The following is a 21743-nucleotide window of genomic DNA, read 5'->3' as shown; positions in this document are numbered from 1 at the left end:
GTATATATCGATTTCGAACATAACGCATTTATATTATTTTACTCTCTTTGAGGTAAATAGAATAATTATGCGTTACATAACAGGTACATGATCAGTAGCTTGCACCATGATTTGTCTGAGCCTTGATTGCAGTAGAAGTTTATGAGCTTGCCAGACAAGCTCTGTTGAAAGGCCAATTGTGCCTCCCCGTATCTACCGAGCGAATGAGACAGTTCCATTCTCGTTTTAGGACAGTAGCCACTAGCATCAGCACGTCCCTCCATCGGAGGGGCGTTAGTGTAACAGGCCACATGCGTTTGTTGTTGTCTCTTCATATAGCCAGACAACCACTCCTCTCGAGACGAAATCTTCACATGGAATGCACTGTAAGGAATACTACATGTGAGTGCAGTATCGCTGGGAGCAAGAATATTTTCACCCCATGCAACCATTTGTGACCACAATCGTGTTTGACTGGTAGCAAGATCAACGTAGTTACTGTTGTTCCAAAGGCCGGTAACATGCAGTATTGGACACACAATTGTTGTGTAAATCCAATAGATGTATTGCCCGAAGGCTATACAGGCTTTCTTGTTTCTGAACTCAATTGTGAGCAGACCAATTCAGTTTGGAATCCAATATAGCTCCAACGTATTTGACTTGATCTGCACACAGTAGCTCAGAATCAAAGAACTGCAAGGGACGAACCCCGGTTGTTATTCGCTTATTCGTGAAAAGTACAATTGAAGTTTTGTTTGGGTAAACTGATAATTTAACTTTTCGGCAACAGAATCTAATTTACGTCAACGAAAAGTTCCCCGGCGAAAGAAATTCTCCTGAAACGGATTTTTCTTGGATTTTACCACCACAACTTCTTGAGCCTTTTTTCTCCCTGTCCGGCGCCATTTAGCACCGCAACTTCTTTAAGCCCTTTTGGCTTCCTTCTCGTGCATTTAGCACCACTACCTCGATGAGCCATTCAGCTCCCGTCTTGTTCGTTAACTACTCACTCTAGTCCTCGACATTGGAACTAGCCCATTCCGACATAGAGTTCCTTGGCGAGAGTTCTCCCGAAAAACCGAGCTAACAAATCAAGTGCCGAGGTTAGTTAGGTGATTCCGGTGGAGCAAGACGTCCGATTCGCTAGTACCCCTAAGATCTGCGACTGGCGATGTCTCGTCGCAGCCTACTCGATCTAGATCCCGACGGTGTCACTAGATTACACCGACGGAGAGAAAAAAAGGCAAAAGTAGCTCTCCCGACACCGATTCTTCTTTGATTTCGCCTTATTTCTCTCGGGGTAGGGTGCCGTGCTCGGTCTGGCGATTCCAGGAGCATGGCGTCCGGTTCGCTGGCACCCCGGCAGCCCATGCTCGGCGCACTATCACAGTTTACTCGACTAGTCCCCGGTGGTGGATCTAGCCTACTCCGATGGAGTTTTCCGGTGGTGATTGTTCTCCCGAAACCATTGCTCGCTGTTCATCACGCCATTTCCGCTGTAGGTCGGTTATGATCTGCGTCACTACTCTGTCGGTCGCGTTCCACGTGTTTGCGTCGCTTGTCATTCGGTGGACGATATTATCCGGGTTGATGTCCAGTGCCTCCGTTTCAAGCGTCTCCCTGCGTGTCACTTCGGACCTCGGTCATTCTGAAGCAGCCGTAGCCCAACAGGAGGTATGTCAGGTTGAAGTTCACCTCCCCGTGCTTTCTATTGACCCAGGTTGACAGGTTTGAGATGAGCCGGTAGGTCCACCTTCCCTCCGTATTGTCCCATTTTTGCTGCCACCTCGCCATCGAACCGATTCTCACTATCTTACTCACGTTTCTGGTGTTTCTTCCTTCACCAGAGAGATGCAGATGGAAATCATCCCGGCGATAACACATACTGCTTCCGAGGATATTGCACTGGGTGCGCTTGCGCTCGTACGGCCATTAACCGGAACGTCCTGTTTAGCTTTTCGCGATCCCGAAAACCCCATATCACAGTATCGCTACTCACAATTGCGTTCGTAACGTTCGCCGTTTTTTCGCAAGCGTAGTCGACGAGGTTGTTGAAGCTCAACCGGTCCTCGATTATCACTCCCAATTGCTTCAGTGTACGCTTCGATGCAGTGACGTTCGTTCCGAAGTCGATCTAAATCCACTGAACCGCTTTACAGTTGCTGACTAGCAACACCTCCGTCTTGTGGTCAGATATTTGCAGTTTGACCCTGTTCATCCGCTCCTCTCTATCTACCGTCCGCGAATGCCACGATTTTCTGTTTCCTAGGCAGCCGCAGTGTCAAGAACCCACCGTACATCCCATTCCAAAGAGTTGAAACAAGAATGGAGTCCTGAGAAACACCCGCTGTCACTTGCATTGACTTCTGCTCTTCGTTTGTCTCGTACAGCAGCACTCTGCTCTGGTAGTAGATCTTCAGGATCTGGCATAGATAGTCGGGAACACTGATCCTGTGCAGCGCTGCAACGATGGCTTCTCAGCTGGCACTGTTAAGGCTCATGTTACCTTTTTTAAGCATGTGTTAGAATTGAACGCTTTGTAGTGTACGTAGGAAAATTTTTGTTCAGCTTTGCCACCTGATTATCCATTTAAACCTTTTCAAAACTCTAAAAGAAGAATATCAGTCGATTTTTCAGATCACCACTATTCAAATCATGCAAAATACCTGTTGGAAAAACCATCGGCTTAGCTAGATGGTGCTTTTGAAAAAGTGGCTGTGATTTTTTGTCACACAACCACATCGAGCTGGGGTACGCAACACAACTGCGCGATGAAAAAACCACCGAAGTATCCAGCAGATATATGCGCCTGTACGAGGCTGGATCGCCAGGTGACTTCCCTGGCTTTGGCAGCAACACCAGCTTCTGGACATTTCGAGGAAGTTGTCTTCATTTAGAAACTTCTGGCGCACCATCCTGAACATGTCCGGATATTTGGTTTGGTATTCCATCGAATTGGGGGCTTTCTTTGATTTCAGTAGCTTTGGCGCTTCTGTAAGTCACTTTCCGCTCGTCCGTGTTTGCTCCTGCTTCCTCGCGGTACCGTGTCGGTGGTCAGATAGTGGGATCGTGCTTCGGGAAGAGATTCTCATCGATTATCTACAACTTACCCAGGTATATATCTGCTGGCGTTGACGGGCCCATCATTTTCGCCATCACGACTCGGTACGCGTCGTCCCACCTACTTCTCAGCACAACTCCTTGTGGCAATTTGTCTTGCTAAGCTTGATCACCCGTCTTAAAGCGACTCTAGCTTCCCGAAACGCTGCCTTGCGCTCCTCTATATCTAGCTCCGATACTGCTCTCTGAAGCCGCCTTCTGGCTCTGAGACAAGCAGCATGTAGCGTACTGAGCGTCTCGCTCTACCAGTAAGCTAGACGCCGTCTAATGCGTGGTTCCAGTTATCGTGGCGTCACAAGCGGTCACAATCCTTCTCGTTAGATCAACCGCATCTACGTTCTCGATCACGCCGTAGGGACGAAATGCCTCGACGAAGAGGTCTTCGTTGAGTTTTCATCTTCCACTTCTTAATGGGCATCTCGACCATCCGTAGCTCCAGCGCCTTGTCAGCAGCGGTTACCGAAAAACGAATCATCGCTGTCTGAGTTCCTCCGCAGGCCTGTAGCGTGCAGTTGGACCCGGAAAGGCCACCAGTCTTGAGAGGGCGCTGATCTACTTTATAAAAATGTGGAACAAAAGGAATAATATAAAATACGTCAGAATAAGTGTGGCATTTTCAGGTAAACACTAAATTATGGTCTGATAGTCAAACTGAAAAAGAAATCCCATGTATACACCAAAGGAGTTAAACTATTCCTAAGCCAAGAGAGCATAGTGATTTGTCGTGGAGAATGGTGTATCTCTCTTTAGTATTTCTGAAAAAGTTTGCTTAAAGCGTGTTTCAAGGGAATGCTTCAGATTCGGACCATTTTGTACGCCGGCAGGGCAATATATGACTCGACTCTCTCCACAATAGGCACAGTCTGTCGAACAAGACGTAAATAGACAAAACAGTTTCAACAAAGGTCACTCGATACGAGTGTATAGGAACACACTATTTTGCTCCGTCCTGTGCGGTAGCCATTCAAAATTTTCGCTCACTGGAGTTCCTTGAAACTGTTAATCCCGCGCTTCAGTAGATATAAACACATAAAAAGTTCCAGTCGGTAACCACACCATCAAGCTCAACATTGTGGGCGGGCATGTAGGCGCGGCAGTCCTTCATAAAATACTTGTCGTTAATAATGACAATTGCTTTCTTTAGGCTATCACAAGCCCGAAAATATCTGGGCAAACTTTCGAAATACTTAGCGGAAGATCTTTGATCCGAAAGCATATCAGATATGATCCGATGGAGTTTTATGTGTATGATTTTGAACGAGAAGCCGGACTCTTCGATGACGAATCTTGTTCGGCATCCGGGAGGATATCCCCAAAAAATAAGTGAATTGATCTGAACTAACTACGTTTTCCGGAAAAATACTCCATCCATCGCCTTCAAACACTAGCGTCAACTAGAGGCTAGTGGCCGTATATACTACCGCGCACTTCACAAATATCACGGGAGGAGGATATTTGTTAGTAAATATAGAAGATGGATTCTACTTCTTCTTTACCGACACCAGAGAGGTGACCCCACTAGCTGGACTAGATATCGATCCATCAACTCATGGACCGGGGACGGCAAAAGGTGAATATTTGCCGCCCTCTCACACATTTTTGACTAATCAAACTATATCATCAATGTAGTTTGCGGCGCATGTTGATGAAAAATGTTACAAAACAACAAGGATGACTTTCAAATTTATCTAGTTTTTTATGATAAATTATTTAAAAACGAAACATTACTGGATGGTAAGATGTGCATCTGCATGCTAATGCCCATGAGTCCGAACCACCAGAAAAAGATCTGTGAACATTGTTCAGCTCCGAATCAATACAATCTGGAATGGTCCATCACATAGACACCATCTCCGGATAAATTAATTTTGATTTTCGAATTCATGTCGTCAGTAACTAGCACCAAGTGGGCGTCTAGTCAGACGATATATCTGAACTAGTACCCAAATTAGCACTAGTTAGGTGCAAATAAAATCCAAACAGTTCGTACGACACATGTGAACGTCTAAAGCAACTGGCTTGTCCCAAGTGATGTCCCGGGAAGTAAATACGAAAGCTCGAGTTTGTTAACAAGAAAACGAAAACGAACTCTTGTCTTTTGGTTTACGAACCAAACGCATTACGCGATATTTCCCAAAAGGAAAAATTGTAACCAATTTGCGCATTAAGGGCACAAGACCTAACTTAAATTAGGTTTTTTTCAATTGCCCGCTTCTAATTGATTTTTTGAGAAAGAAATACTTTACCTTTAGTGAAATTTTACTTTCTTATCCAAGTAGCTTATTGAGGGCTCATCATTTATCAACATTCTGCACAATTTCAAAAATGTCTTCATTGTCGTTTGTGGATCCAGTTGTTCTCACTTTGGTGAGGTCGTTTGAACGGTCTGTTGGTTTCAAGCGTTATATAATTCATAGCTAGATTCCCGATGCGATGCGACTTTGCTGCTTAGTATGCTTCTCAATTTAGAACTACTAAAAGATGTATAGAAATCTATTATTTAATGATTAATTAGATCTGTTTGGAATATGTTCTGAACCTTCGAATGCCAAATGCTGGAATATTCACACATCCATACCAATGCACTGTGATCACAACAAAAATTGCACACTTTACTGCAACATGAAGCGAGCGGCACTTGAACAACTGGCCACTAGATGTGCATGTAGTTCATATTTGTTCATCCTTTTGCGTGCAATTTCAAATAAGACCGATGTTGCTTTCTACCTAGATGAAATATTTTCAGAGCTAACATTCGAAAAATAGTGCAATATCAGATACTACCGGAAAGTCGCTCTAAGCCATCCCACACGGATTTGCTTCATTTTCCTTTTGAACGTTTCATTCTAGTTGCCATTCGTCATCCGCTAACTTGTAACTGTCGACAACTGTTCAGACATCCTCTGTTCTGTACATGTGCAATTAGAGCGCAAATAGACATAACACTCGTGCCCAATTTTTCGCCAGAAATGTTAAACCATATTTAAAGTTAAGCGAGTGAGAAGAAATCGGACTTTCATTTACCAAAAACAACATACATTGCCCATAAAATTGACATTACATCTGAGATAACCTATTAAGGTTGGACAGAGAATGCGCAAAAATCGCAAACGAAAAAAGCAGTTTTTTCCACACCGTATTTTAGATCTTCATAAAAATCAATCGCGTATGTAGAATGTTGTAACAGTACTGCTGATTGATTTTTATGAAAATCTGACATACGGTGTGGAAAAACTGCTTTTTTCGTTTTCGATTTTTACCATTTCTCTGTCCAACCTTAAATATCTCCATTTGTATATCAGATAGAAGTATACTGTATGAGAGCCATTAAACCACTGAAGATCTCTATGATCCGGTTCCGGTATTATTTTCAATGCGTGCATTGAAATGGACGCGCAATGAATTGAATTCATTGTTATCAATAGTAACATGCATATTTTTTTTTTTGAAATGATTATAGGGTGATGAGCCTATTTTGGCACCATTAGGGAGAGGGTCGCACTATTTTTTAAACAACTTTAAAAGAAGCCATATTATCTATAACCTTTCTCAGCATAAGGTATCAGTGTACTGTTTCTTAAACATCTATATAATGCTTATTTAGCAGAATTGCCTCAATTTTCAGCATAAATGAAAATAAATGTTCCATTCTGTGCATCTATTCCCACCTCAACGATCCAATTATCGCCTCATGGGTGTGCCAATTTCCACCTCATCGAAAAACAATCTAGTTGAAACGCGATGCCTCATATTCCATTTGCGTCGATTCTAGCTAGGTATCCAGATCATGGACGCCAACGTGTGATTTGTAAAACGAATCATTCTGCTTTTTCAGCCGATCAAAACAAACGTAAACATCACGCACATCAATGAAACTAATCAGCTGTTAGTAGAAGAGCGCCCAGAATTGCGCGCGCAGAAAAAAACCATTCGAAGGTTAGCAACTGGAATGACAAGTTTCACATCACACATTGCTTTCTCCCGATCCGAATTGTATGTGCAGATGAAAATAAAATATCTGCAATCAACAATTAGTTGAATAACTTGAAGTAATTGATTACTTATACCTGAAATTGCATTACATTATATTGACAAGTTCATGTTTTGGTTTGGCCGCACTGGTGATTCTTTCCTGTATGATGGATACAAAAAGTTGGTGGTAGTATATCAGCAAAACATGCCAATAATAGGAACCCCCGTATTTAGTTTTATCCTATTATAACATTAGGCCTATTCTAGTGTTTGACGAGTGATTTTAAAGTGAAATTATCGTAAAAAGATTCTCCAGCTAAAATAAAGGTATGTATCAGTGCAATGTTTAGTATATTTGTGCTGGAATAACGAGATATGAGGCTGTAAATGCTGGCTCGTAAGTGTTTATTTTGCTAAGCGCCGTTGCATCCAGTTTCGGTTCACTACGTGAGTGAGGCGGATTAGTAGATATTTCAATAAGGTGATTTTGTTTTAATTAAAAGTTGGATTTAGAGGATAGTTCTAAATACATATGTGCACAACAAATAAAGAATATAACTTGAGCTTATTTTTTCTCACCTGCTTTAGCCAAATCGATAGTGTCATTATCCCATATGCTTGGTTCGAAACCAAGGGGTACGAAATAGGGTCACAATAGGCTCTACTGCCATAATAGGCACATCACCCCATTGTTTGTTATTGTGGTATTGAGCCTAGATATTGAAAAGTTTTATATAGGTAAAACATAGAAAATTATCCTGGGTCGAGCTCCTCGAGCATCCGGGCTTGATTTTCCATATAAAAATCTTTTGCACGGATTGGTTCTTAAAATTTTTAAATACTTGTGTTTTCCCAATTTTTTATTTAAAATTTCTCGAATTTGGTATGAAAAAATGAAACCCAACCATGTCTAACATTGATTAGGCGTCGGTTAAGATTGCTCTACAGAATGATTTGTTGTGACTTGCTGCTATGTAAAGAACGAATATTTATTGCAAAACTAGAATGAACTCACCTGAACAAAAATTCTAAGTCGCTGTGTTGACTGATATTGAAGTGATCCTTATTGATAAAATATATCAAACTACTTTATTTGCAACTGTTTCCGTCAGATTCTGGAGGAATTCAATCTCATTCATATGTACCTATAATAGAAAAATAGAAGCATTAAAATACATACATGCATTATTTCTATTATTTGAATAGTACTACACAATGTTTTGCGTTATCCGCGAAACACACATCTCTTGTTCACCCAAGATAAATTTTAAAGTTTTCGAGTTTATCATTGAAAAACACTAGCACAGTAGAAAAATTTTGCGGACGTTTGCCCGATGTGTGTTCTAAACTTTGCGATCGGAGCCAACAGTATATATTTTCAATTCTTTCGCTGAAAAGCACAATATTACAGCAATAAACAATACAGCCTATAAAGTTCAGATGAGAACAAAACAAAGTCAATCTGGTCACCCTGGCATAGACCGCTACTTCGATTTCGCGTTTAAGAAAATTAAACGGTACGAGTTTCACACAAAAACGACTTAGCTCCTCAGAAATTAGATAAACGAAACATACCTTTACATTTGGCACAATCCACGAATGAATGGACGTGAAGAATAATTATTATTATATTCAAAACACAGCTCGTTTTCACTGAATTCAACTTCACTCCAACCAATGTTTACGAGGACGATTGCTCTACGTTTACCGACCGACAGAATCGAGACCAATGTATTTCATATATGTGGTATTCCCAAACGAACCTTGTGTTAGTATTTGTGACACGGTAACTAACCAAGAGTCAGAGAGAAAGATGACATTGTGACCTGTGATGGTACCCGAATATAATTTTATAATAGCATTTACTCTACAAACAATCATAAAACGATATATACACGTATATGACTCCCCTATCCTGATTGACATGAGCCAACATCTCGTGCGGGAACATACATTACACGGTGCTACAAAATAAAAAATAAATGAATGTACCCAGTGAACGATGAGGCAGCGAAGAGGGTTAAACTAGATGCTGGCTATCGGTAAGCTAATGAAACTTTGTTCTTAGGCTACCCGCCGCAACTTGCCGTTTACTGTAAAAGTAGTGTGGGTACTTTTTAAGTGATCTGTTAAAGGTTGCAGGTCTGGTCAAGAAAAACACAAAACCTCGTTTGATTAATTTAATATACCCCCATAATCTTGATTATAGCAAAAAAACAATTTTTCAGGACTTTTTTCAACCGATTCTCAACTTTTCGACTTTTCTGGATAATAATCCCCATAATCTTGATTTATAGCAAAAAAAACAATTTTTCAGGACTTTTTTAACCGATTCTCAACTTTTCGATTTTTCTGGAAAGAAAAAAATGACCTTTCCAATGTTATGTTTTTTTTTTGGTAACAATACGATGCGGTTTTAGTACAAAAATATAAAAACAAACAATATTTTGTGATTTTTTCATGAATATTTTACCGTCGTCATTTTTTTGCCGCTCTACCCGCCCTTAAATCGCCTCCAAATCGCCCAGGGAACGCGCCATTTAATCGCCCTTAATTGCCTGATATGATAATTAAAAATAATTATTTTCGGATTCACTATCTACTCACATAAATTTATCCGTACACTAGGTAATCACCACCAGACTATAGGAAGAATCGATGGTGAAATTCGTATTGCACACCAAAACTTACCACAATCTGACTTTCATTTGGACTTTAGGTCAGAGATCTTGTTCCACTATACTTACACACGATTCCACAATTTCCCACATTCGTTGGCTAAATTAAGTGCAATAAACAAACAAAATACAAGCGGGAACACGCCAATTGTTTAAAAAAACAATTTTAAACTTAAGCCAAACATGAACCGCCATGTTTGAAAAACGCAAAAAACAACCACCCAGTTAAGCTCAGCCGGAAATGAACCGGAATTCGGGTTGGTTCCAGTTCGTATTACGGCTCCAGTGACACAACCGATTCTAGTTAGAATCGGTTGTTGCACTGGAGCCGGAATATGAACTGGAACCAGCCAGAATTCCAGTTCATTTCCGGCTTAACTTTACTGGGCAAGTCCATTTCAGCCGCCAGAAAATTTGAAAAGTATTGAAATTGACTTTAAATCGCATTCGCAAATTGCATTTGTTCCTAGGGGCAATTAGCACAGGCGAGTTGAGTCAAACGTCAAACTTTTTAAATCGCATGACCATGTTCGTCCGCATTTTTTGACAGGGTGATATAACGCGCACATGCTTCAAGGATCTTTAAAGCATGTAAGCTTCACAAGTGCATTTAGTGCCATTATAGAGCAAATAAAAAGCCGATATAATGCTATTGTAATGCTGTGGGTTTATTTGTTATGCAACTCTTCTTGAAGATTATATTCGGCATATTTCATTTCAATCGAACATGTGCAATATAGTCTAGTGAGCAAACGCAGCGCCCTTACCGTGAAGGACGAGGCAAGGTACCTCAGTTCTCGAGACTGACTTAAGGTAATTTTCGTAAAACATTCATATCATGTGAGAAAGAAAACCCATTAAGGATATTCATTACAATGCATTAGAAGAGAGACAATTACGGTTTTAAATAGAACAGCTTATTTTAAAAATTTTCCTTTTTGCTCATGATACCGAAAGGAAACATAAGAAATGGTTTCAAAACCATGGCGAACAATGACAGCATCCTAAATTTTTTTAAAAGCATTAGTATTGCCAATATAAGGCTTTCAAAATTGACATTTGTGCGCTGCTATAATAGCATTAATACTGCAGAAATGAGCTGTCAATTGAGCTGTCTGCACAGTAATAGTACTATATTTCGCCTTTTCTAACATAATATCAGCATTATATCAGTATTTAGGCCTTCACGGCTCTTTAGGACAGCTTGATATGTGGATCTAAAGCAGATATTAGGCTACGTTATAATGCTTATTGGTTACTTGGGTAGATCGACCTGAACACGATGTTTAAGATCCTGGCTTGCAAAACATGTCGGCGTAGTAGATACCGGAATATATATTAGTTATTGCTGTTTCAACGTCGTTCGACGTAGAGTTCTCGCAATAGATTTACAATAATATTTCATGTATTCATTGTCAGTTTTACTGTTCAGCAAAAACTGATACAGTAAATTCACATTAAATTTTACTGTTTTCGAGAAAAAGTATGGAAAAAAATCGATTTTTTTAATGTTAAGATACATAACTACCCCCCTTTTTCAGTGTAAAAGTCGATTTCACAATGAAATTTACTGTATAAACGTTTAAGTTTATTGTTTTGTTTTTGTATCATAGCATAAATAAAATATTGTAAAATTACTGTACAGTCACATTAAAAATCATGGTTTTGTTACTGTACATTTCTATTCAAGTGCAGGTGTGTACGAGGGCGAATGTCATCTTTTTTCGATAAAACCGATAATACAGGATAAGATATTCAAATTTGATAAAAATAACGTTCAAAGAATCGTAAAAACCAAACGACATAACTGCTTTCAGAAATTATAAACAGTCTAATCTGACTTGACGTATCCCACAACACAAATTTCAAAACGACGATTATGATGGTGTATGGCACAGTCAAGAAATCGAAAAGGCGTATTAATTTCTTTTCTCAGTTTTTACATGACACACGCATCAAACGTGTAGAAAAATTACGTTACATAAAAAGGTGTGGCACACAATGTTACATGTAGAAGCGATGCTGGAATTTTTCCAGTATTTTTGAAATACCAAATGATATATTGGGAAGTATTTAAAATATATTGGGAATCATATGTTTTGGAAGTATACATCACGCCTTTTTTTTTGAAAAGGGCCAATAAATAAAATGACGGAATCGAGTAAAATGGGTTTGAAATTTTGCTAACATATTTCAATCTGCTATTTGAAAACGAAGGCGAATTTTGTCAAAACAATGCACACATTCGTTGTAGTTTGATCTATATTTTGATAACATGCAATAATTTCTGGAGATTTTACTTGATTTCAGCGGATTTTTGCTCAAAAAAGATCATTGGCACTTTACTTTCACTGTATAGCACATTAACCGTTTACTTTTAACCCTTTGCCAAACTTCAAATGTTTTCTGGCTGTTGGCTTTTATGTTTTTTTTATGTTTTAGAAAGTATTCTGAACACATTTAAAATGTACATAGCATAATTTCACGAGCATAATTTTACGAGCATTTGAACTAATTAATATTTTATCAATTACTCCTAGTGTTCTCTGAAAATAGTTTTGCGGTAAGATTACTTGGGTATTAATTGATAGCACTAAACTTATTTTAAAGGAATCCAATTTTTTTAAGTCCAAACTGTAAACAAAAGGACCAGCACTTGTCAAATATGAGGGCAATTTTCCGAACGGAGTACATCATAAGAATCAATATTCGGAAAGGGGCACATGGAACGGAAAAGGTTGAAAACCACTGTTCTAGTTTTTCTAGTTTAGATCACCTTGGGATGTAAAACACATTTCTTGAGCGTTTTTTCAAAACGTCATATCTGCAATGAGTTACTCTCTTTGTTTACTTTCTCTTCTGTTAATAATTCGGTCACTTTAACATTTATCCCTCAACTCATTGCATAATATGCTAGTTAAAACCACCGTCTTTCGATCTGTAGTGTAAAATAAGTGAAAAGTGTTATAGTGACGCCGTAAAAATGGAAAGAGAAAGTAAATAAAGAGAGTAACTCATTGCAGATATGACGTTTTGAAAAAACGCTCAAGATTTACGGTTAGGTCGATACACCTGCTACTTAACAATGTCATTTCGGCGTAAATAGATTAACACATGTCACATTTGTTCATTTTTTACCAAGAGTGAACTAATTTATGACGGGCGAGGGAAAAGGGATGACCAAATGCTTTTCCGCACATTTTACATTTGTGCGGTTTTTCATTTGCGTGAACCTTCATATGTATTTTCAGAGCATATTTTACGCAAAATCCTTTACCACACACTTCACATTTGTGCTGATTCTTATTTGTGTGAATAAGCATGTGTTTGCTCAGACCATTTTTGAGACGAAACGCCTTTCCACACACTTCACACGTATGTAGTTTTTCGTTGGTATGAAGAGTCCAGTGGGGTTCTAAGGCATGCAAGAATTCAAATCCTTTACCACATATTTCGCATTTGTACTTTACATGATCCGTGTGCACAACTGCATGTGAGTTCAGTTGAGAGAGCTGATGATAACTTTTATCACATACTTCACACTTGAAAGGTTTCTCTTTGGAGTGTGTAAGCGTGTGAGCATTAAGCTGGCTCCGCGTGCGAAATCCCTTTCCACATGACTCACACACATATGATCTTTCATTCGAGTGAGTTTTCTTATGTTCATTGAGTCGGCCAATGCTACCAAAAGCTTTGTCACACACGTCACATTTGTGAGATTTCACATTGTGAGCTTTCTTGTGCCTTTTTAGCTCTTCAAGTGTACGATATTCTTTTCCGCATATATCACAGACTGTACTAATTAGACGAAGGGATTCATGTTTGCTACACGAAGAAAGTTCGTTCGTGTTCATGTCTATTCCACTGTGGATCGCAAAACTCCAGGACATAGCGAATACTTTTCCACACACATTACAATTGAATTGTTTCTCACTCGAGTGAACATATGTGTGCCTTTTTAGCAGATGGCTCATATGAAATGCCTTCCCACACAATTTACATATGTGAGGTTTATCGTTCAAATGGGATTTCTTATGTTCGTTGAGATGGTCGACTATGGCGAATCTTTTCTCACACACGTCACATTTGTGAGATTTTTCCATGTGAAATATCATATGGGTTCTTATGTGATTGAGCTTACGATATTTTCTTCCACACAAATCACACATGAAGGGACCTGTGCAGCTACCGCGTCGTTTACGAGCGTGAGTTTTCTTATGTCGATTGAGCTGTAATTCTGTGGCAAAAAGCATCTCACATACGTCACATTTGTAAGATTTTTGCCTGTGAAATTGCATATGATATCTGATATGAGCGAGCTCACGATATTCTCCTCCACACAAGTCGCATATATAAGGGTGATTCCACTGATGATGGGCAAGCTTAGAGTTAGATGGGAATTCTTTATCACAAATCTCACATCGATGGCTAACGGCATTTGATATCATTATTTCGATTTTTTCTACCTTTAACGAAGGAAAGATGATAAATTCGATGGTTTCTCTTTTCTCCTTATTAGGTTTTGGATTTTGTAGCTCCATGACCATCTTGTAGCTGGGCACCTAAAATGTTTAACAAAGTGCGTTAAGTCTCCTTCGTTTCAGAAATAATTTAGTAGCTAACGCAATATTCTTTTTCTTTTGGACGTAAATAACGCAAAGTTGTTAATTGTTTGTGGAATAATGAAAAGGCGAACTTCCGTAATGCGCGGCGAAGGTGTTAAATGCGTTTATTATTCAAGATCTCATAAAAATCAGTATCTGGGTAAAATTCAAAATTATAGGTATTTTGGGATAGGAAAGCGAACTTCTTTGTATATTCCTTGTTTGGACGTGAGTCTTTGTTTTTTCCTTTCTTAAGGATTTTTTATGAACGTGTCCACTGGAAAACAGACAGAGAAAGAATGACCGGAACGGTGAGAATGAAGAAACAGTGAAAATGCACCTTTATTGGAAACACTGAGAAAAGATAAGCAGGAATCGAACCTGCGATCTCCCAGTCTCTAGTTGGGTGCGTTAACCACTCCGCCATCGAGGAACTGTGATGATGCCATCACATGTTCCCAACAGTTTTTGTGATCACCGCTGCAAGCCTTCAATACCTCCTAATTGACCTATGGACCCCCAGTGTCTCCTATGCGCAGATCGTCACCTCTCCCTCTCACCGATCGGGCCAAATCTCTCGTTATCTATTTTTAGGTCCAGTGGACTGCGCGCAAGGCTTGAGATATTTATTATCACTGTTTGCCCCATTTCCTAACTCAGTCGCCACCAGACAGTTGGCAGTGAAGGAGCTATGGAGGGGTATGTTGATGTCTGCCCTCAAAGCCTATCGGCAGAAGCTAACGACAAATCCAGCCGTTGATGGAATTTTATATATTCCTACAAAATGAGGATTTCCATCTGTCTTTGCGCACGAAATCCCAGTGAGCAGAGACCGCTCTGCTAGATTTCTGTAAGTCTTGGTTTGGCAGCCCTGTCAGATTTCTGCGCGTATCTTGTCGGGTTAGCTGAGCTAGGGCGAACTCGGTTTCGCCCGGTGGCATAACTCGGACATAAACTGTGTAAAGATCCTGGCAATTCCTACCTGGTAGAGTTTAGCACGAATCGAGCAAAACATCTGACAAAGATGTAGCATGAAGCGTGCAGAGATCTTGCCGTACATTTCTGACTGAATTCTGGATAAAAGTGAGCAGCATCGGTTGGTTTAATTCTGTCAGAAACGGTTGTTGCATTTGAGCGAATTCGTTGCCAGAATTCTCGCACAAAATGCTCGCAGAAACTCTGCCAGCATCAATTTTCCCGGTCAGCGTGGCAAGCAGAAAGTTGAGCAAAGCGAAATTGATTCTGGCAGCGTTTCTGCGAGTATTTTGCGCGATTTGTGTGAGAATTCTGGCAACGAATTCGCTCAAATGCAACAACCATTTCTGACAGAAGCGGTTAAACCAACCGATGCTGCTCACTTCTATCCAGAATCGAGCCAGAAATGTACGGCAAAGTTCTCTGCACGCTTCCTGCCACATCTTTGTCAGATGTTTTGCTCGATTCGTGCTGAATTCTACCAGGTAGGAATTGCCAGGATCTTTGCATAGTTTATGTCCGAGTTATGCCAGGGTTTAGCTCGGTTCCTGTCAAAATTTGCCAGAAAACGCGAGCGAAACCGAATTCGCCCTAGCTCAACTAACCCGACAGGATACGCGTAGAAATCTGACAGGGCTGCCAAACCAAGATTTACAGAAATTTAGCAGAGCGGTCTCTGCCAGAAAATTTGCTCACTGGGGGGTTGCTTTGCTCAACTTTTGCTAACTTTCTGCTTGCCACGCTGACCGGGATATGGTCCGAAAATGCACGCATGCATGCAGTCTATTGTATAGTAATATAGTATAGTTATTCAAAACGGGAAGAAAACTTACATACTATTTAGAATCGATATTGGATAGATTAATGCTTACTGTTACTTGGATAAGTGTATACAACGAAGCCAGTGTGGTGCGGTTCGGTCGTATAACCGAGACCAAGGAGCCGAAGCGGCGTAAAGCCGGAACCGAAGCCTCGCAAGCAAATATGTGATCCACTCGTTTGTCCGTCTTACTCAAACATAAGATATCGAATTAGTTTAGGTCCGAGCGAAAAGATATTAGACAGCACGGGAAGAAAAGCGATGTGGCACCATTTAGGCAGCACGATCTGAGATATATAAAAAAACTGAGATGCTTAACAACATTGTCGCTAATTAGATAGATCATTATTCTTAAAGTTTATAATTCTATAGATCTTTAAATGAGACCAAATTAAAATACCGATTCACTCATAACAATATTTAACTATTGAAATTCCTTTCACTACACTCATTCAATTAAAACTAAATTAGGCGAAATGATCCAGTTGGCGTAGCGACGCTAGGCGAAATGGCCCAGATCCAACATTTGAAGTATAAAACTAAGTTTTTGTCATCTTTTTTCACTTGAACCACGTTAAAAATTATAAACAGATAATTGTTAATACTAGTTTCAGGTACAAGTCGTACATAATTTTATTACCTTTAAATTATACTGATTTCTGATATCTCAAGCAAAAGAACTTTTTTCGGTGCTAATTCTTTTGTCAATAAAAATTGAGATTTTAGAAGCATACCGCCATAAGGTTCCGTATTTTATCCTCAAGTACAACAGTGTAGGTTTTTCTGTATCTCCTCTTTGAGGGTTAAGCTTGCGGACACACAACATCTAACGAAGTGGACAAAATCAACTCGAGGAACTCGTGCTAACGGGACAATAAAACAAACAAATAAACTCATTGAGATATCTGACGTTTAAAATACGCACACTGAGATCTCGCATTTTTATACTACCGTCCTCCCCTTAAGCCCACAAGCGGTTTGTTTTCCTCCCAATTCGCAGTGCAAATGATTTGTTTTCCTCCCAATTTAAACGTCAAAACGGCACAATACCAACGCAGCTGGATAAGTCTATAGTAACTGTCAACAAACGTGCTTACACATGTCTCGTACTGCTACAGAGATATAGAAGCAATGTAACAAATTTAAAGATCTGGCAGATAAAGCGATTTGGTTGTGTTAGTAGCACGAAAAAAATAAACAATCCCAAAGCAACCAGTGTGACTTCCAAAATGACACTTTCAATAGAGAAGTTAAATGAAATCAGTTGAAAAGTTGAAAATATATTCAGAGCTTTGAACTTGTAGGGCGCATAAAGTGATAAAAAAAGCATTTAGTGTCGTTGTTGAAACCGCTCACAGATAGCGCAGGAAGCAAAGTGTTGCTGATTTCATTCTGTTCTGTCATAGTGCATATATTTTCTGTAAACATTGGTAAAAAATAACTTTTAAACACCAAATCACCGAACAATTTGTTGATAATTGTTTATGAAAAAGAAGGAAAACCATCATTTTATAAGATGAAGAGTAAACATCTTGCGAAAAGAGTGTAAAACGTGGTGATTTCTAATATTATTCACAAAGCTATATGTGTGCTGTTCCGAAATGTAATTTGTCGAGCACCGTAGCCGCCGCAACATCATTTCCCATTGGCGATTTGCGGCAAAGCCAAAATTAGTCATGCGAAGCCTATGATTCAGCTCATGAACTGGCAAAGTGATACAGTTTGCTTTTTTTCACCCGTAAGTGAGTCGTAGCTTACAACAAAATCTTCATTATCTTCTCGGAAAAAGCTTACCACTGCCAAAATATGAATGAAACGAGTAAGAAATTTAGTTTTATTTGCAATTATTCTGAAATTACAGCCATTTGCAACTATTTCACTCATACATTTCTTCGAAATGTAATCGGGGTATTATTGTGGTTATAAAAAATCGTTCCATAAATAAAGTTCCAACTCGAAACCGAGACCCAATCAGCACCAATGTCAAACTCCTTTATATTTTGAACTACGTAGGAGATTCAGTGAAGACTATCGGAGAGAAGGATCGGCTGTGCATGATACAAAGCTGACACTTTCCTATTAGCCGGATATATTCTTTCCTCGCGTGATCTGGAGAGTTTCATGAATTTACACCAACTCATGAAGGTTTAGCTTAACTTAGGACCAACGGGAAATGCTGTTGCGGCGGCTACGGTGCTCAACAAATTACATTTCGAAACAGCGCGCATATAGCTCTGCGAATAATATTAGAAACCACTATGTTTTACACTCTTTTCGCAAGATGTTTACTCATCATCTGATAAAATGATGATTTTCCTCCATTTTCATAAACAATTATCAACAAATTGATCGGTAATTTGGTGTTTAAAAGTCATTTTTTACCAATGTTTACAGAAAATATATGCACTATGACAGAACAATAAAATCAGCAACACTTTCCTTCCAGCGCTATCTGCGAGCGGTTTCAACGTAGAATCGCCAATTCCTCTTAAGTTAAGCTAAACCTTTATGAGATGGTGTAAATTCATGAAACTCTCCAGATCACGCGAGGAAAAATATATCCGGCTAATAGGAGCTTTGTATCATACATAGCCGAATCTCCTACGTAGTCCAAAATATGAAGGAGTTTGGCATTGGAACTGATTGGGTCTCGGTTTAGAGTTGAAACTCTATTTACAGAACGATTTTTTATAACCACAATAATACCCCGATTACATTTCGAAGAAATGTATGAGAAAAATAGTTGCAAATGGCTGTTATTTCAGAATAGTTGCAAATAAAACTAAATTTCTTACTCGTTTCATTCATATTTTGGCAGTGGTAAGCTTTTTCCGAAAAGAAAATGAAGTTTTAGTAGTAAACTACGACTCACTTGCGGGTGAAAAAAAGCAAACTGTATCACTTTGCCAGTTCATGAGCTGAATCATAGGTGTCGCATGACTAATTTTGGTTTTGCCGCAAATCGCCAATAGGTTTGTTCCAGTACATGGAAGTTACTCCCTGTTGCTCCGGAGCAAAAAATTCTTGCTCCTTTTCACTCCGGTTTGCCACCAGAAGAAGAAAAAAGAGAAGAAGATAGTACAGGAACGATTTTCTACCTGTTTGCTCCGGAGTACTTCCAGTTTCTCCTGGTACTGGAACAAACCTAATATTTCGTGTGACAAAATTATTTTGCTGTGAGTCTATTCGGGGGTAAAATTCGCAATATATTGCGTAGCGTGCAAGACGTCAAAACCCTACAAAACAACTGAGAGATGCCAGATTTGCAGACAAGTCTGCAAATTCGCAGACTTTTAATTTAAGCTGCAGATTTTTTCGATGACGCAGATATTTACAGATTTTTTACTTTGGTTGCAGATATTTACAGATTTTTGAATATAAGGGCTTTTGGTTACACTAGCTTTTCTGACATTTTTTGTTCTTCCCAGACTTTTAAAATTATTATTGCAGACATTTGAAAAAAGTACCTGGCATCTCTGACAACTAGCCGTTCAAGAAACAAAACGTCGAACAAAGTGGATCAGCGTAGGACGTTTGTTAAATAAACATTTCTGCGAGAGTGAAAAGTTGAGCCAAAAATAAAAAATGCATTTTTTTTTTGCAAAAATAAAAAATGCATTCTTTTTTGATGCAAAATTTGTTATACATACCTAGAGTGATCTGCCCCTAGGTTGAAACTTGTTGGCTTTTAATCTTATGCTTTTTGTTCCGAGGGATTGCCCTTCCTATGATCATTCTCAGGGATAGACCGTTCCAACATCAAATTATGGTCTTGTCAAATTTTGGTCTTGTCAAACTGCAAATAACGTGAAAACCCAAGATGGTACCAGATAAGGTATAGGCATACGTAAAGCAAGAGTTTTGGTTTTACGATTGGCAAGATCGACATTGCGTAAATACTGATTCACTTCTCAAAAAAGTGGTTGATAAAAACGAAATTAATTAAAACAATGTTTTGAATATAGAAACTAGTGCTTTCAGCCTCTCAAAGCGTTTGCCACCAAAAATATTATTGTACACACATGCATACACCTTATGCAGATTATCTTGAATCTGTTTTGCGTTTGTCAAATCTGTCACTCTTCTTATTCTTATCCGGACACGCTCTTTTTCCCTTCGGGGCAGACCCTCGTTTTGTTCAGAGTGATACAGGGACCCTCTAAGAACGGTTGGTTTCAAAATCGTCCAATGAAGGACGTTCGTTGGACCAATTTGGACAACGTCCAAATTACCGTTCAACAAACGTCCATCGTTGGACCTGTGTTGAACGATTTTGAAACAATTTTTTGGACGTCTCAGTGGGGAGTAGAAAAAGGAAAGAGAAAATACACCGTTATGCGCAAATGATAAGATTAATTTTAATGTTTATAGAAGCCGTGTTGCTAGTATCGCTACACTTTGAAGTTAGTGTCAATCCGGCGCTAGCTTCATACTGTCACCACAGAGAACAGACGTCCATCTTCAGCATTCAACTTGTGTAAAATCTCTAACGTTTTCTAAGGTAGTTGGGATATCCAAACCAGGTGCGCTACTGTCATGTTTTTTGTGGCTGAGTTCGACAGAATTGACAGCGGTTATTTCTCTACCCAGTCAAACTAGTCCGGAACCGGTTCGGACTTCCAGCATGAATTCCAGCTCAAATGCATCAACCGATAGAGACGGAATCGGTTGTCTTTTTGAGCAAGATTCCATACTGAATCCATTCAGGATTTCGAACCGGTTCCGGAATAGATTTGACGGATAGTTAGGATAGGTTGGTGTGGCGGCGCTAGTGTTTATCGAATATTAATTTAAATGTTAACACACGTTTTTTTAAATATTTGTTTCGATCATGGATGTCTGTTCTCTGTGCTGTCACTAAGTTAGTGCCCGATTCTGATGAGCCGAAGAAATAATACAATATCATAACCGCAATACCTTCTCCATACACTGAGAAACATAAATATACATAGTTAGCATACTTTCTATTCCCGTCTCTTTTCTTCTGCTGTGATTTTTATGTATTTTCATGCATATACTTCTAGTAAGCATTCAATGAGTGGATAGACCGAATATGTCCAATGCATAAAATTTACAGCCGAAGAAACGAGAGGCAGATAGAAAAGTATGCTATCGATGCATAAATAAAATTCTGCGTGTATGGATCCGAAAAGCAAACATTATGTGACGTAATGATCGATTGGCTCCGGCACCTGACATGATCAATTGCAGTTTTTTGGTGGCATCCTGCGAGGAAAATATCCCTTAAATGGAAGCAATTAGGGACCATCCATAAATGACATAGCATTATATATGGGAGGAGTGAGTTTTGTATTTTGTGATGATGTGTGACGACAGGGTGGTAGGGGGTCATGTCATGCAACGTAGCTTTTTTATAGAGGAATAGGGATTAACCTGATGTCACGACAGCCTTACCCGTTTCATCTGATATCGTTTTTTTTATTTTTTACGGTGACAAGGGTTACCGTCAAGCTACGTAATTACCAGCCTGGGCTGGTCAAGCTACGTAATATTTAGAGGTCTTTGTGACGAAATTCTACGAGGGGGGAGGGGGGTGTTAAAGACCACTCAAAAATGCTACGTCATTTATGGATG

The 21743-nt window shown here is 39.4% G+C and overlaps 2 protein-coding genes across 12 annotated transcripts in view; both read right to left on the bottom strand.

The window, feature by feature from the left end:
* LOC131693735 (zinc finger protein 728-like) overlaps positions 1 to 8785 on the bottom strand; it is a 49035-nt gene extending 40250 nt beyond the window's left edge. For 6 of the 7 annotated variants that reach the window (XR_009306309.1, XR_009306308.1, XM_058981839.1 and 3 more), the window contains exons 1-2: positions 8647 to 8785; positions 8087 to 8216 (exon numbers count right to left, since the gene is read on the bottom strand). The gene's annotated coding sequence lies outside the window, so the exon portion shown is untranslated. Of the gene's footprint in view, positions 1 to 5345; positions 5604 to 8086; positions 8217 to 8646 lie in introns of those variants that run through there. The other variant, XM_058981847.1, reaches the window with a different exon arrangement.
* Positions 8786 to 12811: 4026 nt separating this feature from the next.
* LOC131693737 (zinc finger protein 93-like) lies at positions 12812 to 20040 on the bottom strand. 5 transcript variants are annotated; one of them, XM_058981851.1, is made up of 3 exons: positions 16789 to 17010; positions 16201 to 16435; positions 12812 to 14311 (listed from the first exon to the last, which is right to left on the bottom strand). In XM_058981851.1, exon 3 carries the CDS (start codon positions 14294 to 14296, stop codon positions 12884 to 12886), a length of 1413 nt encoding a protein of 470 aa, XP_058837834.1. In that variant the 5' UTR covers positions 14297 to 14311; positions 16201 to 16435; positions 16789 to 17010; the 3' UTR covers positions 12812 to 12883. The 5 variants fall into 5 exon arrangements, with proteins under 5 accessions (XP_058837834.1, XP_058837835.1, XP_058837836.1 ...); XM_058981852.1 differs by having other exon boundaries at positions 16883 to 17010; XM_058981853.1 differs by lacking the exons at positions 16201 to 16435; positions 16789 to 17010 and adding an exon at positions 19799 to 20040.
* Positions 20041 to 21743: the final 1703 nt, after the last annotated feature.

This window comes from Topomyia yanbarensis, chromosome 3, assembly GCF_030247195.1.
Source record: "Topomyia yanbarensis strain Yona2022 chromosome 3, ASM3024719v1, whole genome shotgun sequence".
NCBI classification, from domain to species: Eukaryota; Metazoa; Arthropoda; class Insecta; order Diptera; family Culicidae; genus Topomyia; species Topomyia yanbarensis.
Note: the sequence above shows the minus strand (reverse complement) of the source record. Positions and strands in the feature narration are given on the sequence as shown.